Source organism: Clinocottus analis, unplaced genomic scaffold (genome assembly GCF_023055335.1).
Source record: "Clinocottus analis isolate CAN_PGR_092001 unplaced genomic scaffold, fCliAna1.0.p SCAF_10, whole genome shotgun sequence".
Taxonomy (NCBI): domain Eukaryota; kingdom Metazoa; phylum Chordata; class Actinopteri; order Perciformes; family Cottidae; genus Clinocottus; species Clinocottus analis.
This window is the reverse complement of record NW_027175821.1, coordinates 10,997,625-11,010,935: the sequence shown is the minus strand read 5'-3', so window position 1 is coordinate 11,010,935 and position 13,311 is coordinate 10,997,625. Positions and strand designations below refer to the sequence as shown.

At 40.0% G+C, this 13,311-nt stretch overlaps 2 protein-coding genes across 2 annotated transcripts; both read right to left on the bottom strand.

Annotated features, from left to right (window-relative positions):
• Positions 1–2,037: 2,037 nt before the first annotated feature.
• eef1g (eukaryotic translation elongation factor 1 gamma) lies at positions 2,038–8,648 on the bottom strand. Its single transcript, XM_068588275.1, has 10 exons — positions 8,509–8,648; positions 7,439–7,597; positions 7,147–7,210; positions 6,316–6,458; positions 6,000–6,143; positions 5,764–5,893; positions 4,851–5,055; positions 3,746–3,918; positions 2,969–3,093; positions 2,038–2,407 (listed from the first exon to the last, which is right to left on the bottom strand). The coding sequence occupies exons 1-10, from the start codon at positions 8,518–8,520 to the stop codon at positions 2,249–2,251; spliced, it is 1,314 nt and encodes a 437-aa protein (XP_068444376.1). The 5' UTR covers positions 8,521–8,648; the 3' UTR covers positions 2,038–2,248.
• Positions 8,649–8,681: 33 nt separating this feature from the next.
• On the bottom strand, positions 8,682–13,201 carry polr2g (RNA polymerase II subunit G). Its single transcript, XM_068588298.1, has 8 exons — positions 13,063–13,201; positions 12,616–12,725; positions 11,976–12,135; positions 10,178–10,228; positions 9,784–9,849; positions 9,396–9,467; positions 9,268–9,301; positions 8,682–9,047 (listed from the first exon to the last, which is right to left on the bottom strand). Exons 1-8 carry the CDS (start codon positions 13,072–13,074, stop codon positions 9,034–9,036), a joined length of 519 nt encoding a protein of 172 aa, XP_068444399.1. The 5' UTR covers positions 13,075–13,201; the 3' UTR covers positions 8,682–9,033.
• Positions 13,202–13,311: the final 110 nt, after the last annotated feature.

Sequence of the window (13,311 nt, the reverse complement as noted above, 5' to 3'; positions counted from 1 at the left end):
GTTACTAACCACAAATAAGGACGAGAAAACTGTTCATAAGATCGCAGCCATTGCATAGGAAACTTGCCTAAGAGTTTAAAACCAAATGTGCTTTCCTCATATTAACTTTGTATTTCATTGCCTGATTACAAGGCTTTTGTAACGCCACTCCTTCAGCAATCAAAGGGTTAGCCATCAGCAGTGTTGTAACTGCTGTGGATGAAGTTGAAGTTATTTGCTCAAGTTACAGCCCTCTTCCACCACGATCCACAGGATGGGTGAGTCATGTGTTCAAGGACTTGGGCGCTTCGCTGTTGTGGGAACATTTCCATTTTCTGATTTCCATGAGACCACAGAACAAACTAAAATGGCCTCCCTGATTCAACACTATGGTGGAAGATGGGTGCACCAAAACGATCTGAATCACGCTGCGTAGGATGGAAAAACTTACAGATCTTAGTCACTCTGGGATGTGATTCCTTTCTTGTGCATCTAACATGTGAGTGTTGGAGAGAAAAAAAGATTTATTCAAGAGCTTCTTAGCTTTAGAATTTAACATTTAGAGATAACACTAAGATTGATTGTAACTATTTATATATCTATATCTATAGAGAGAGAGAGATCTATATAGATATATCCATATCTATATCTATATATATATACACATATTTAATATTGTATATTACATAACATCTCAAAAAGGACATTAAATTGGGTACATTTGTATTATGAATGAAAAAAATCATATGGGCTTGGCCCAGGTGTCCTATTTTACCTGCAGCTCTAGACAATACAATGAATCACCAAACAAAGAATTTAGTTACAGCTGAAGTGAAAGGATGTACCAGATATTCTAAGTGTGGGAAGGAACACAATCGATCCAAAGTGAAATACAAAACTACAATATGATTGGGTGTGTCTGAATAAACCAAATGATTCATACCAATATTTACTCAAGGCAAAATAACCTCAAGCTTTAGAAATATTTTCCTCAAAAGAAGTTTAGTTTTCCTTATTCAGTCGCATGTGAAAATAATGGCTATATCTATATGTATGCAGAGAAAGCAGACTACAAAGAGTCTATTCCTGTAAATATTAACACTACCAACTTGCAGAATTAGGCATTAAAACGTGACATTTCTGCATTTGAGTGGGGTGGAGTCAAACTAAAACTGATATTGACATCTGCCTGTAAATAAGGCATCCTCAAACCGAATAAACATACAATGTACAAAGCAACTTATTGATAAAACGGAATCGAGGCAGTTTCTACTAAAATTATATCGTAGACGTTATGCAGGCCTTTTTAAATGCTTTCTTACTCATTGAAAAGTAAGCAAAAGTAGAAGTTATATATTAAAGGACATGGAAGACATTAAAAGGGATGTTAGTCATAAAATGTGTTTTCTTGGTCAAGCACCAGAATGAAAAACACCCATAGTTTAAAGCAGGCAACATTCTTGTCTTTGAGCAAACCACAGAGCTCAGCCCAGTAATTCTCTCTCACCATTGGCTGCTCCCCGTTCGACAGTCAGGATCTTTCCAATTTCAAGTTGTTGCCTGCCCCCTACTGGAATAAGTGTAAAAAGCAGCTGAACACTTGTTTCAGTTCAATACTGAAAAACTGCTCATCAGCGAGTTATTATCAACAGAACGGTTTCCCAGTCGAGGCGCATGCTGCGTGTATTGCCATCTACACACAGCATTGCCAGTCTGTGGTCAAAAAGGCCCACTGTTATAACACGCAACAGTGAAGTCATGAGTTGAGACTAAAACTACAAGTTACAACTTGCAAGTTTTTCACTTCTACTTTTGACTCGAGGCAAATGGTAAAACTGGTTGCAGAGCTACTCGTTTTACTTTGTTTAATCATTGTGCACTCTGAGTTATACTCTGTTGACAAATAATTTTTTGATTTTGTGGCACCAACTAGGAAAAGATTTAATATATTAAATGAATTAAATTAGTTAACACACAAACAGAACATTAAAAAAAAACACAAGAAATAAATTAAAAAAAATATAGGACTTGAGTAAGACCAAAGACATATCCCATAGATGGCATTGTGGAAAATGCTTTATTTCGCAGGTCAAAACCCAAAAAAACCCAACAGTTTGGGGCCACTGAGACAATTCACTCCCACCTTAAACACTGTAATTCAAAGTCATTCTTGCAGTAAAGTAAGAGCGTAGTGGCGGAAAGTCAATCGAGTTGAAGTGCTGGAAAGCAGAGCAAAGAGTGCTTCTGTTCAGGCATTCCCAGTGTCCTCTCACTTGTAGATCTTGCCCTGATTGAAGGCTTTACCCACGTGCTTGAAGTCCCCCTCCCAGGCCAAGTACTCCTTTACCATGGTCTTGCACTCCTCGCTTTTTGAATCCAGCTTGCGCCAGTCATACGATTCGTAGTCGATCTGCCAGTCTGGAGATAGCTAGGAGGGGAATAAACATGTTTTTGAATGAGTCTGATGAAATTATGACATAATGTACAGATCAGATTATAGTCTGATGAATTTCCAGTAAAGAAAAATTGGACAGTCACATGGTGTGCATTAAAATGCACCCCATGAGCCTCAGTGCATGCTTTAACTAATTTAATAATCTGAAAGGTATAAAACATTTAAAGAAACTTGAACATAGTCTCATGCAATCTGTTCAATTGTGAGCTGAAGTCCAATTTAGTTATGCAGCTCAATTTTGCCCAAAACAAAAGCATTGAAGACTTCCATCTACCTTAAACATCTAATCTTTAGATCATGGAAACAATGTGCACATAGCATGAACCAGCCCATTACTCACTAAACAGAGATGACTGGGATGAACATGGGCTCTAGTTTCTCTTTCCCCGTCAGATTAAGAACTGGTGACATGAATAGACACTGCCTTGCCCAGACGGGGAGGGGTGGGAAGGTTTGGGGAAGGGGGGGTGGGGGGGGTTACAGCCCAAAACTGTTTGTCTACAGAAAAATGTGTCCAACCCTGTCCAAACTTACAGGGAAAACCAGTTCCTGGCCTCTGAAGATCCAGATGCCAGAGATGCTGCTGTCGTTGTTGGTGCCAAACAAGAGGACGCTAGCAAAGGCATTCTTTCTGAGCTTGTCTAGGCGCTGGAACATACCTGTGAAGAGCATTGAGGGGTTTCAGACTTTATTAATACAATTTAAATAAGTCAAACATAAAACAGAATAACAAGCCCAGTGCAGTCATATTTGAAAATAAAAATATACTTGATTAAACATTTGACTCCAAGCTCATCTGGATGATCTACAGCAACTTCAGGCCCAACTATTCAGATGCGATAAAAAATAGTAACACCTGTAGTTCTCTTTATTTTTTAATGTCAGTCTTTATATTGTGCCCATAGCATGAACCAGCCTATTACTCACTAAACGGAGACGACTGGGATGAACATGGTCTTTAGTTTCTCTTTCCCCGTCAGATTAAGACTCGTGCCATGAATGGACACTGCCTTGCCCAGACAGGGAACTATATGCTCATTAATAATTTAGAAACAACCTGCAAATTAGGATCGGTTCACATTGTTTTAACATTAAAGAAACACATAATGCACTCCACAATGAATATAAAAACTCAGTTTTTGGACTGTTGGAGCCAAAGTGAACAAATGCCGTAAACTCACAACACATGAACCAGTCATCAAAGACAATTCACAATTTCTGCTCCATTAAGTAGCGCTGAAAAAATAAAATAATTCCAATGTAATAAAATAAGTTATTTACTTTAAGTCATAGCATTTGGTTAAATCTTACCTGATATCAGGTTGCAGCTCTTGAAGGTAAGTGTAAGCTCCTCAGGGTATTTGTACTGGCAGTACCAGATTGAATAACCCTCATGGTCAAAGTTCTCCCACAAGTGGGGAATGGCTACTTTGAGGGTGTCCTCGTTGGAATACTTTCTCTTGAACTCGTCCATGACAAACGCACTAGAAAAGAAAAAAGGGCAAATAAGATTAAGTCCTATTTAGCCTTTGTATTTTGACAAGTCTGTATAATACTAAACACTAATTATGCTCCCCATATGTAAAATAAAATACACCATATGGACATAGGCCTTCATTAATCAACACACCGGCTCTGCATCACAGGCATTCCTCCAGCGATTTCCCCGTCACCCCTTCAGAACACACCAGCAAAAGCCAAACTTTGCCCGTATGTTCTGATCGGGGATTAGGGAGAGCTCCATGAGATGCAGTATGGAGATCTGCAGTTTTCCCTTCTAATATTCCTTTAATAAAAGTTCTGAAGTAGCAGGCAGACGACTTCATGGCTCTTGGTTTATTGAGCACGTCCAAGGATTTTCAGCATCGACGTCATTGATTACGTCGACTTATCGTGGCAGCCCTAGTCAAAGAATATGACTAGACACATCCACGTTTGGGTTAACTCTTGCTTACTTACCACTGCACACTAATTCACCTATTCCTTGTTTTGCAATTTAGACAAAAATAAAACGGAGATATTTCCTGTCTAATACTTTATATTAGAGTACATTAAAAGGCTAGTAGACTACTCACAACACGTCTTACAGAGAAATGTTTCACTTTCCCAACAACTGTAAATCCTGAGGTTGAATCTGGTTTGTGCCCATAGCATGAACCAGTCTATTACTCACTAAACAGAGATGACTGGGATGAACATGGTCTCTAGTTTGTCTTCCCCTGTCAGATTAGGACTTGGTGCCATGAATGGACACTGCCTTGCCCAGACTGGGGATGAACAGTATTCCTCAAGGAGGAGAGTTTTCTGATTGGTATCCATGGTACATGGTTGGCCACTGCTGATCTACACAAAAAGACAACTCAAAAGAAAATGCGAACCAATGATTTCGACAAGAAACTCATGAAGATTATTCTACCTCTTTGCCAGATGTGCAAAGGGGTCCTTGGTTTTGGGTTCAGCAGCCAGAACAGCATCACATTCATCGATCTCCTCTTCAGGAGCAGGCTTCTTCTCTTCCTTTTTCTTTTCCTTTTTTTCCTGGGGCTTGGCAGCCTCTTTTCCTCCCTTCTCTTTCTTGGGTTGTGCCTCTTTCTTGGGCTGCATTTCAGCAAACTTCTTGGCTGGAGAAACAAAACATTGAAACATGTTTTAGGTTCGATGTTGCAAGTATTTCGCTTTGATTTTGGACTCAAAAATAATACAGCGTAAGTATTCATGTCTTATTTCAATAACCCATAACGAGTCACCTTTTTACTGTGCCCATAGCATGAACCAGCCTATAACTCATGGAAAAGGAGATGACTGGGATGAATATGGTCTCAAATTTCTCTTCCCCTGTCAGATTAGGATTTAGTGTCATGAATGGACACTGCCTTGCCCAGACTGGGGACCACCAGTATACCTAAGAGTTGAGTTTTGTTTCTATCTAGGTCTTTGGAGATGAACTGTGAAATATTGCCTGATCTTGGCCATCTGATTTAAAAAACACACACACAATTTTCAGCCACTGAAAGCAAACCAGTATGTCATTTACATTATTGTAACACTTTAAAAAGTAAATGGCTTTGTTTGTCAAATGCCATTCAGTTCTTTCCTTTCTTCCCTGCAATCCTTTAGCCACAACCATTTATCTTTGATGCAAATTTAACTTTATTTTTAGAAGACATCGAAATTGATTACAGCTTTCAATTTCTTCTAATAAAAGTAGTTGCACATCTTTGTTCACATTTAAAAGGCTAGTGTGTGTCAAATTTGATCCTGTAAATTACATCGTGGGCTTCAACAACATGCTCAATATGAGTCTTTTAATCTCAATGCCGACTACTCACAATCAAACTGAGCCATCTTTTCACACAGCTTGACCTCTCCAAGGATAGTCTTGAATTGGGGCTGGTTGACACAGGTGACAAACCAGCGAGTCACATTGGGGTAAGGCTGACGGAAAGAAGGCTCCAGGACCTAAAAGGGACAGAGTGGTGTTAGGTCTTCCTGGAAATGTCATTATGCATTACAAGTGTTGCTCCAAGTAAGTATATTTTGCCAGTGCGCTGTGTGCATGTCAAACCTGTTTGTAGAGCCAGATCATGGAGCACGCCACAGTGATGTCAGACAGACTGACCCTCTCTCCCACGAGGAAGGTACGGGTGTTCAGGTGCTGGTTCAGCACTGCAAGGGCCCTCTTCACGTCCTCCTTGGCCTGCTCTGTGGCCTGGACAGACCCAGACAGAAAAATGACTATGCATAATATCACAACATCTAAACTACTACATGGTGAAGTCTCAACTACAGTGCAAGACACGACTGAAATAGTTACCAGCCTTCACCACAGCTAAGAAATAATTTAAGCCTACAGCTTAACCAGAAAATGCTAAGGTGCAAACCTGCTTGTTGAACTGCATGATTCCCAGAGTGGGGAAGACCCATGCGCTGGCCGGAGGGATGATCTCTGAGTCAGCAAAGCTCACCCACTGCAGCACCTGGGCTGCGGCTTGGGGAGTTTCACCGCGCAGGGCATCATTGCTCACTGTGGGTGAAAGGTGAATATCTTCAATCATAATGTCACACCAGTCAATATGGTGTACACGCAAGTGCACAGATCATTTGTTCATGGAATTAACCATGTATTAGTCAGTATTGCCAAGTCTCCCTCGGAAAAAGAGATTTTAAATCTCAAATTGGACTCTCCTGGTTAAAAAAAAGTAGGAAAAAAATAACGTATGCAGCTTCAAGTGCAGACTAGTTATAAAGTCTGATGGAATGCAGTGTCCAGTGCAACAGAGTCAATATCTGTAGCACTGTATGCTGCAATCCATCAGCCTCTTCTCTTCCCTTCTCGTTCTTAGGGCGTGTCTCTTTCTTAAACTGCATAGTTTGAGTCTCCTTTTTTACTGTACCCATAGCATGAACCAGCCTATAACTCATGGAAAAGGAGATGACTGGGATGAATATGGTCTCAAATTTCTCTTCCCCTGTCAGATTAGGACTTAGTATCATGAATGGACACTGCCTTGCCCAGACTGGGGACCACCCGTGTACCAAAGAGTTGAGTTTTGTTTCTATCTAGGTCTTTGGAGATGAACTGTGAAATATTGCCTGATCTTGGCTATCTGATCTCAGGTTATATTGGCTTCTTTTTTCCCCACTTTGGAGCTGAGCCAATGCACTTCTAATGACAGCATTAAATTATGTTAAATAAAAAAAAAAAAACTTACGGAAGTGAGCAATGGCATTACTCTCAAACAGACAGAAACCGTCATCTCCCTGGTATGCAGGTACCTACAAATACAAATGGCAAAATGTAAGAATAATTTAACACATTCTAATCCTGAGAATCAAGCAGCTTAATGCATAACATACATGATGGTTAAAACTGTTTCACTAGCTTTTTATTATTGCAGTAACCAATTTGCAATTTCCATTGTGGATGTTGAAACATTGTTTTTTTAACAATTTGCTTTTCTTCAAACAAGGGTCCGACAAGCCCAACATAATAAGCACACCGACCTTGCCCAGTGGGAAGTTGTTGAGGAAGGCAGGAGTGCGGTTCGTCTGCCCGAAGGTGAAGGCAGGGGAGTTGCTGGCGACTTTGAGGCGAGCCCCGCTGTACTGGGCTGCAATCTGGGCCTTGAAGGCCCGCCAGTTCTCTGGGTACGTGTACAGAGTCTGGAGAGGGTGAGAAAACGGCAATACTTTAACTTAAAAAAACACACGTAATTATTTGAACATACATGTATCACGTGTAGCATATTGAACAGAAGTTGAGGCAACTTAGAGGTTTTCATGCCAATCTCACAAGGGGTTGATACCAAAAAAACATGTATTCTGGCTGTGTTCTAGTGCTATTACTTTAAAATGAAACGAAAGGTCTGGTTCCATTTAAAAAAACACAACTACACAGTTAAAAAGATACAAGTGGTGCGTTGAATAAAGGAATAAAACCAGTATGAGGGCTAGTTTTGGTCTGGTGGTGTTCGACACACATGTATGATGCTATCTAAATCTGAATGAACGACCATTTCAAATAGACATGGTCGAAATGGGAGCAACCGAGGGCTACCGAGGCCAAATGTACGGTAACTATGAGCAAACGTTTCACGTGGTTTTCTACTCGCTCTAAATGCTAACTAATGCTAGCCACAATTACCGGTAATGTAGCCCGCTATTCTTTGTACAGCTGTAGATAAAGTAGCTTTACACAAAGGCACTACTGGTTTGTCGTATGCCTTCAAACACATAACATAAAACACCGACATTGTGCGAAATCACCTATAACTGCAACAGTAAGATTGTACAGCTTGAAGACTGACACGGTAACGTGGCACAAGACTGGGTCAGGAGAGGAGCGCCATTCACTCTGAATGTAACGTCAGGTTAGCAACGACTAGCCTTAGTTTACATGAACACTGAATGACATTCTTCGTAAATACACTCGATACCGGCTACCTAATGGACCGAAAGCCATGTTTAAGTGAAAAGGTACTCTGTATCCGTGAAGATGGGCCTGATATTTGGCGGATTGCGCCAGGAAAGTCGTAAGAGAAACCCCAAATTTGCCATCTTCCCATTTTACTCACCCCGGCCGCCATCTTCAGGACGAGAGAAAGAAAGAACGAGCGTTCCACTGACGTATTTACGTCCACGTGTCGTGCGCGTACTTGATGTTTCCGCGCTCACGTTTCGCCACATCACACAAACGCAGTCGTGCGTCAATTCTCTTTGCAGATGAACATGAAAACCGATAGAAATATACAACAGAAACAATATTTTATTGCATTGAGAAAAAAAAGAAAAGAAAACACAGTCAGTGTACAAAAACAAAACATAGTTGATAGAAATTGTGAATTCTACAAATAAACAATACATGTTCTGCTTGTATGCCATCTTGCTTAAGATTAAGCAAGCATTCTCCTAGATTTTTACACTGATTCTAATGAAACAAATACATAATGTAAAACATTATATATATATATACTAAAATAATGTCTCTATGGGATTTCTCCACCTGTCACCATACCAGTATATAAAAATACAAATTTTAACAAAAAAACTAAGTCACAACATAAAATGTCCCCAAGTAAATGTGCTCCTTCTGGGGTTAATCAGCTCACAAGACCTAGAAATACAAAAAAGCAAGTTCAACAATCATGTTATGAAACATTTTTAAATACACAAGTCAACTAAAACTTTTCCATTGAAAACACTTTGAAAGTATATCACATTTTGTTATTGTGAAAATGAATTTGACATTGAATAAATATATGCATTTCATGAATTCCTGCTTATCTGACAAACAGATACAGAATCTGTATGACTGTGTTCTGTATAATACTCACCCAGATAATCATCCATGAGAGAACCGATGGCAAACTGAAAGAAGAAAGAAAAAAGAAAAAAGCTTGTTTTTAACTTCTCGTATAAAAAGATACAGTGCATCACTTCGAAGAAGAAGAAAAAGACTTACAATGTCATTCTTGTCCACTCTTGTTCCCACAATCTTTAGCCTAATCTCATCATCTTGCTGGATTACAATGTCCTTAAAAAAGAGGAGAAGATAACATTGACTCAGGAACTAAAATAATAATAATAATAATTACAATAATAAGAGCAGTATGGCAGGACTACTTTGTATACATAATGTATGGCATTATACTCTTATTTAACTCTCTTTACTATATTTTGTTTTAAAAAAAATACTTGGTTTTACACCAGTTATAATTATCTGGATTTGTACGTGTTCATTTATTTTAAAATGTTGTTAAAGACAAAGCAAGATCTGGTCAGCAACTATTGCATTAGAAACACTTTTAACCTTCAGCTAATAATATGTAATAATACATTAATTGTCTTACCTCATCAACTGTCTTATAACAAGGAGGATTAGAGTTGGGGTCAAACTCCATTTCTGAAGGAATGGACTGCAAAAACAGAGAAAAGAGTGAAATCAATTAGTCGATACCTTATTAATTGCCCGCTTCAATGCAGTATAAAGTAACAAATACCTAAATAAAAAGGCTTCATAGTTCATAGTTACATGGCTGGATTGAAAAGAAAAAAGTTAATTGTTAAATAATTTAAACTAACAGTTGAATGATTCATTTCATATATAAATAGATGACAATTTATTTTTTAAATTATTTTATCGGCCATGTCCGATGAATCGGTCAACCTCTAACAAATAGGACATACTTTGAAAATCCTATAAAAGCCAACCATTTCGGTCACAACTATTTTATGATGACTCACGTGGCGAGAGATGAAGCAAGACATGGGACCGATTTCTGTGAACAATCCAACCTGCAAGAAACAGAGAAAAATGTAGGTCTAATTTACATAAAGACACAACAGCAAATAATACCCATTTTTAGAAATTCCCCACTTAATACCTATTCAAAACATCAACCACTGCAGAAGCACAAACTCTCCACTGGAGGCGCATTTACTACAATAAAGTTAAAAGATGTGATCTATATCTGTAGAGAACTTCATGACCCAACATATAATGGCTGCGTTTCCCAGATTCGATCGTTCTTAAGGACTTAAGAAGCCTCGAAAGAAGGGTTCGCTAAAAAGGAGCACTAAGATACGAGTGTTTCCCAGATGCGTTCTTAACTGTCTTCTTCAGATCTCGCCAAAGAAGCTTCCTAAGACGCTCTGAGTGGGAGCTGTCCACCGCTGTGGTGATGAAACTAAATCAATCGATGCCAGGTTAATCGATCACCCACCACTTTATCAGCGCATGAATCACGCACAACACCCTGTAGTCCCCACACACAGGTGCAATTACGCTACGCGTGTATGTGTGTGTGTGTGTGTGCCATCCACGACACCAGTCACCCGGGGGTTGCCAGCCATGGCATGAAATCCACGGTGGACCTGGCGGACCTCGTCCCGTGTGGTGGGCATTGTGATGTGTGTCCGGGCATGACGCAGGAGGATCGGTGTCACGGCTGCCACACCCCGTGAAACCGATGCCTTGCTGAGGCCGGTGCCGTCCCTCACCACCTGCAGGAAGCTCCCCACTGTGTAAAAATGCAGGCTGAGGGCAACATTGCAGTACGTTGGCCTATGAATGTGTTGTGACACTAGCGTGACAAGGAGTTGGATCTCCACACGGGGAAGCCGGTACTTGGACTGGACAGCCCGGTCCGACAGCACATTAAGTGGGGAGAAGTGCTGACGCACATGTATTTATGTGAACTATCTGGCTTTGCGCACGGCGACACTGTTGTTTAGCAGCGAGATTACGCTGTATTGCAGCCGTGGTGTCTCTCACGCGTGGACTTCAGCAACGCCTTTAGACGTGGAGCCTCTCTTGATGAGGTTCAGCAGAGTTCAGTTGCACCTGTCAGTTTCCCTGATATCTATGGAATACCACAGGGTTGTTGATGTTTTTATAGCTAACGTAAACTCATATGCAGATGCCGAATGTGTGTGAAAACGCAATGAGTGATATTAATGATGATTCATTTTATTTATGTAGCTACAGGAACACAGGGGAAATTCTTATTTTTATATTTTTCTTTTTCTTTTTATGCTATTATTTTTCTATGCTATTTGCGTCAGTGTTCTGCAGCTGTGGGCGCACATTCATCATTACGCATGGTTTTATTATTCCTTTGAATATCAGATATAACTTTCCCTGACGCGGCTGCAGTGAGCGTTTAGTCGCTAAGAAGGCTGTTAAGAGTGGGCCAGACCGATCTTACGTTTCGTTCTTAGTGAAAGAGCGTCTTAAGCTAAAAACGACTCTGGGAAACACGTCGGTCTTTCACAGCGCTCTTCGAGCGCTCCTAAGACGCTCTTAGCGCTTAAGAGCGTCTTAACGAATCTGGGAAACGCGGCCAATATGGGTATTTACAATTATTTTTCATAAGTAAAAGTACAAATTTTGGCATTAGAAAATTAGATAAAAAGCATTGCCTTGTCAAGATGATTTATTACTATCAATATGTCAGACTTAATATGTCAAATGTCACATAACATCATATGAAATGTTCAAGCTTAAACATCTTAATTCACAGTAAACTGTATTGTCCCATACCTTGTTGACCTGAGTGACCACAGCGTCAACCACCTCCCCTTTAAATGGGCGGAACACAATGGCTTTGTACTTGACCGGGTAGAGGACAAACCCTCTCCCTGGTTGTATTACACCTGCCCCGATGTTGTCAATGGTGGTGACTGCGATGACAAAGCCATACCTGAATGAGGGTCACAGATCAATCAATTACATGCATACGTCCATGTAGGAATAGAAATGCAAAGTTAATAACTTCCATATGCACATGAATACTGTATATCGGCCCTAATCTGTTGCCTTTGAACGTGTGTTTTTTTTAACTGTCAAGTCAAAACTTAAAGTTTTAGGAAAAGTCTTTCAGAGGCAAAATTTTAAAATGACTTAAGCTAAACTGAAGTATTTAAAAAAATTACACAAGTTGTCAGATTGTCTCTCGCAAATGAAGGAGACAGAAATGTAAATTGTGGTATGTCTGCTGGTTCCTGAAAGTATACACACACAAACACAGATGCTTGAAGTTCACTACACTTAAGTAACATCTGTTACAATACAACCTAATATACTTACGCATTCCACTAAAATAACAGATTAACTCAATTTCTTAGTCAAAGTACGGCCTCAACTTGTTTGTAGATGCACAATAGTCACAGTAAACACTTACTTGCCAGTACAGGTGCCCTCCACTTCAGTGAAAAGCTTTTGCTTCACGGTGTTGAGGAGGTTTGGGCCAAAATACCTCGGATGTAGTAAGATTTCATGCTCCAAAGAAATCTGTTAACACAAAAGAAAATACGTGCGTTATAAGACACCGCTTACACTGATAATGCGGGTCGCAAAATATTATAGATGATATGCTGTTTTAAGGTATGGTATGTGATCATACGGATGCCACCACGCTGCATCTGGCTAATCAAAGAGAGCTGATGGTATTATTGCCTGGGTATAAAACAACAACGTAATTCAATGCGTTGAGGACTTTCCAAAGTTTTACTCAGCTCCAACAGTCACGCTAACCGATTAGTTAAGCTAGGCACACATTGATTAAAACACAACCCAAAATACTCTGCTAATAGCCGGATTTTACCCGCAGGGTATTACACATACTTACATGGTAAAACATGTTGCTGTAATATTCGATTTGTGCTTAATTAATTTTATTTTTGTTTTGAAAAATGAACCAAAGCGTCTTGACAGAAAACGGCGCTTATTCGCGACCGTTCACTGCACAGTCACTTCCGGGTCACGGGGGGTAGATCGATCACTGGGCTTTTGTTGCTACCAGTTCTCTCAATACTGACTCCTGGCGACCAGGAGGGGTAGTGTATGAAAGCGACGACAGACCGTGTATAGGGACAGG

Excerpts from the sequence above, each read along its gene's own strand:
- eef1g (XM_068588275.1), bottom strand. Across the intron at positions 5,056-5,763 it reads AAAGATGGCTCAGTTTGATT|CCAAGAAGTTTGCTGAAATG; the intron begins GTGAGTAGTCGG and ends TTGTTTCTCCAG. Across the intron at positions 2,408-2,968 it reads GCCAGGAACTGGTTTTCCCT|CTATCTCCAGACTGGCAGAT; the intron begins GTAAGTTTGGAC and ends TTCCCCTCCTAG.
- polr2g (XM_068588298.1), bottom strand. Across the intron at positions 9,850-10,177 it reads CTTGCTTCATCTCTCGCCAC|TCCATTCCTTCAGAAATGGA; the intron begins GTGAGTCATCAT and ends CTGTTTTTGCAG. Across the intron at positions 9,302-9,395 it reads GAGTGGACAAGAATGACATT|TTTGCCATCGGTTCTCTCAT; the intron begins GTAAGTCTTTTT and ends TTCTTCTTTCAG.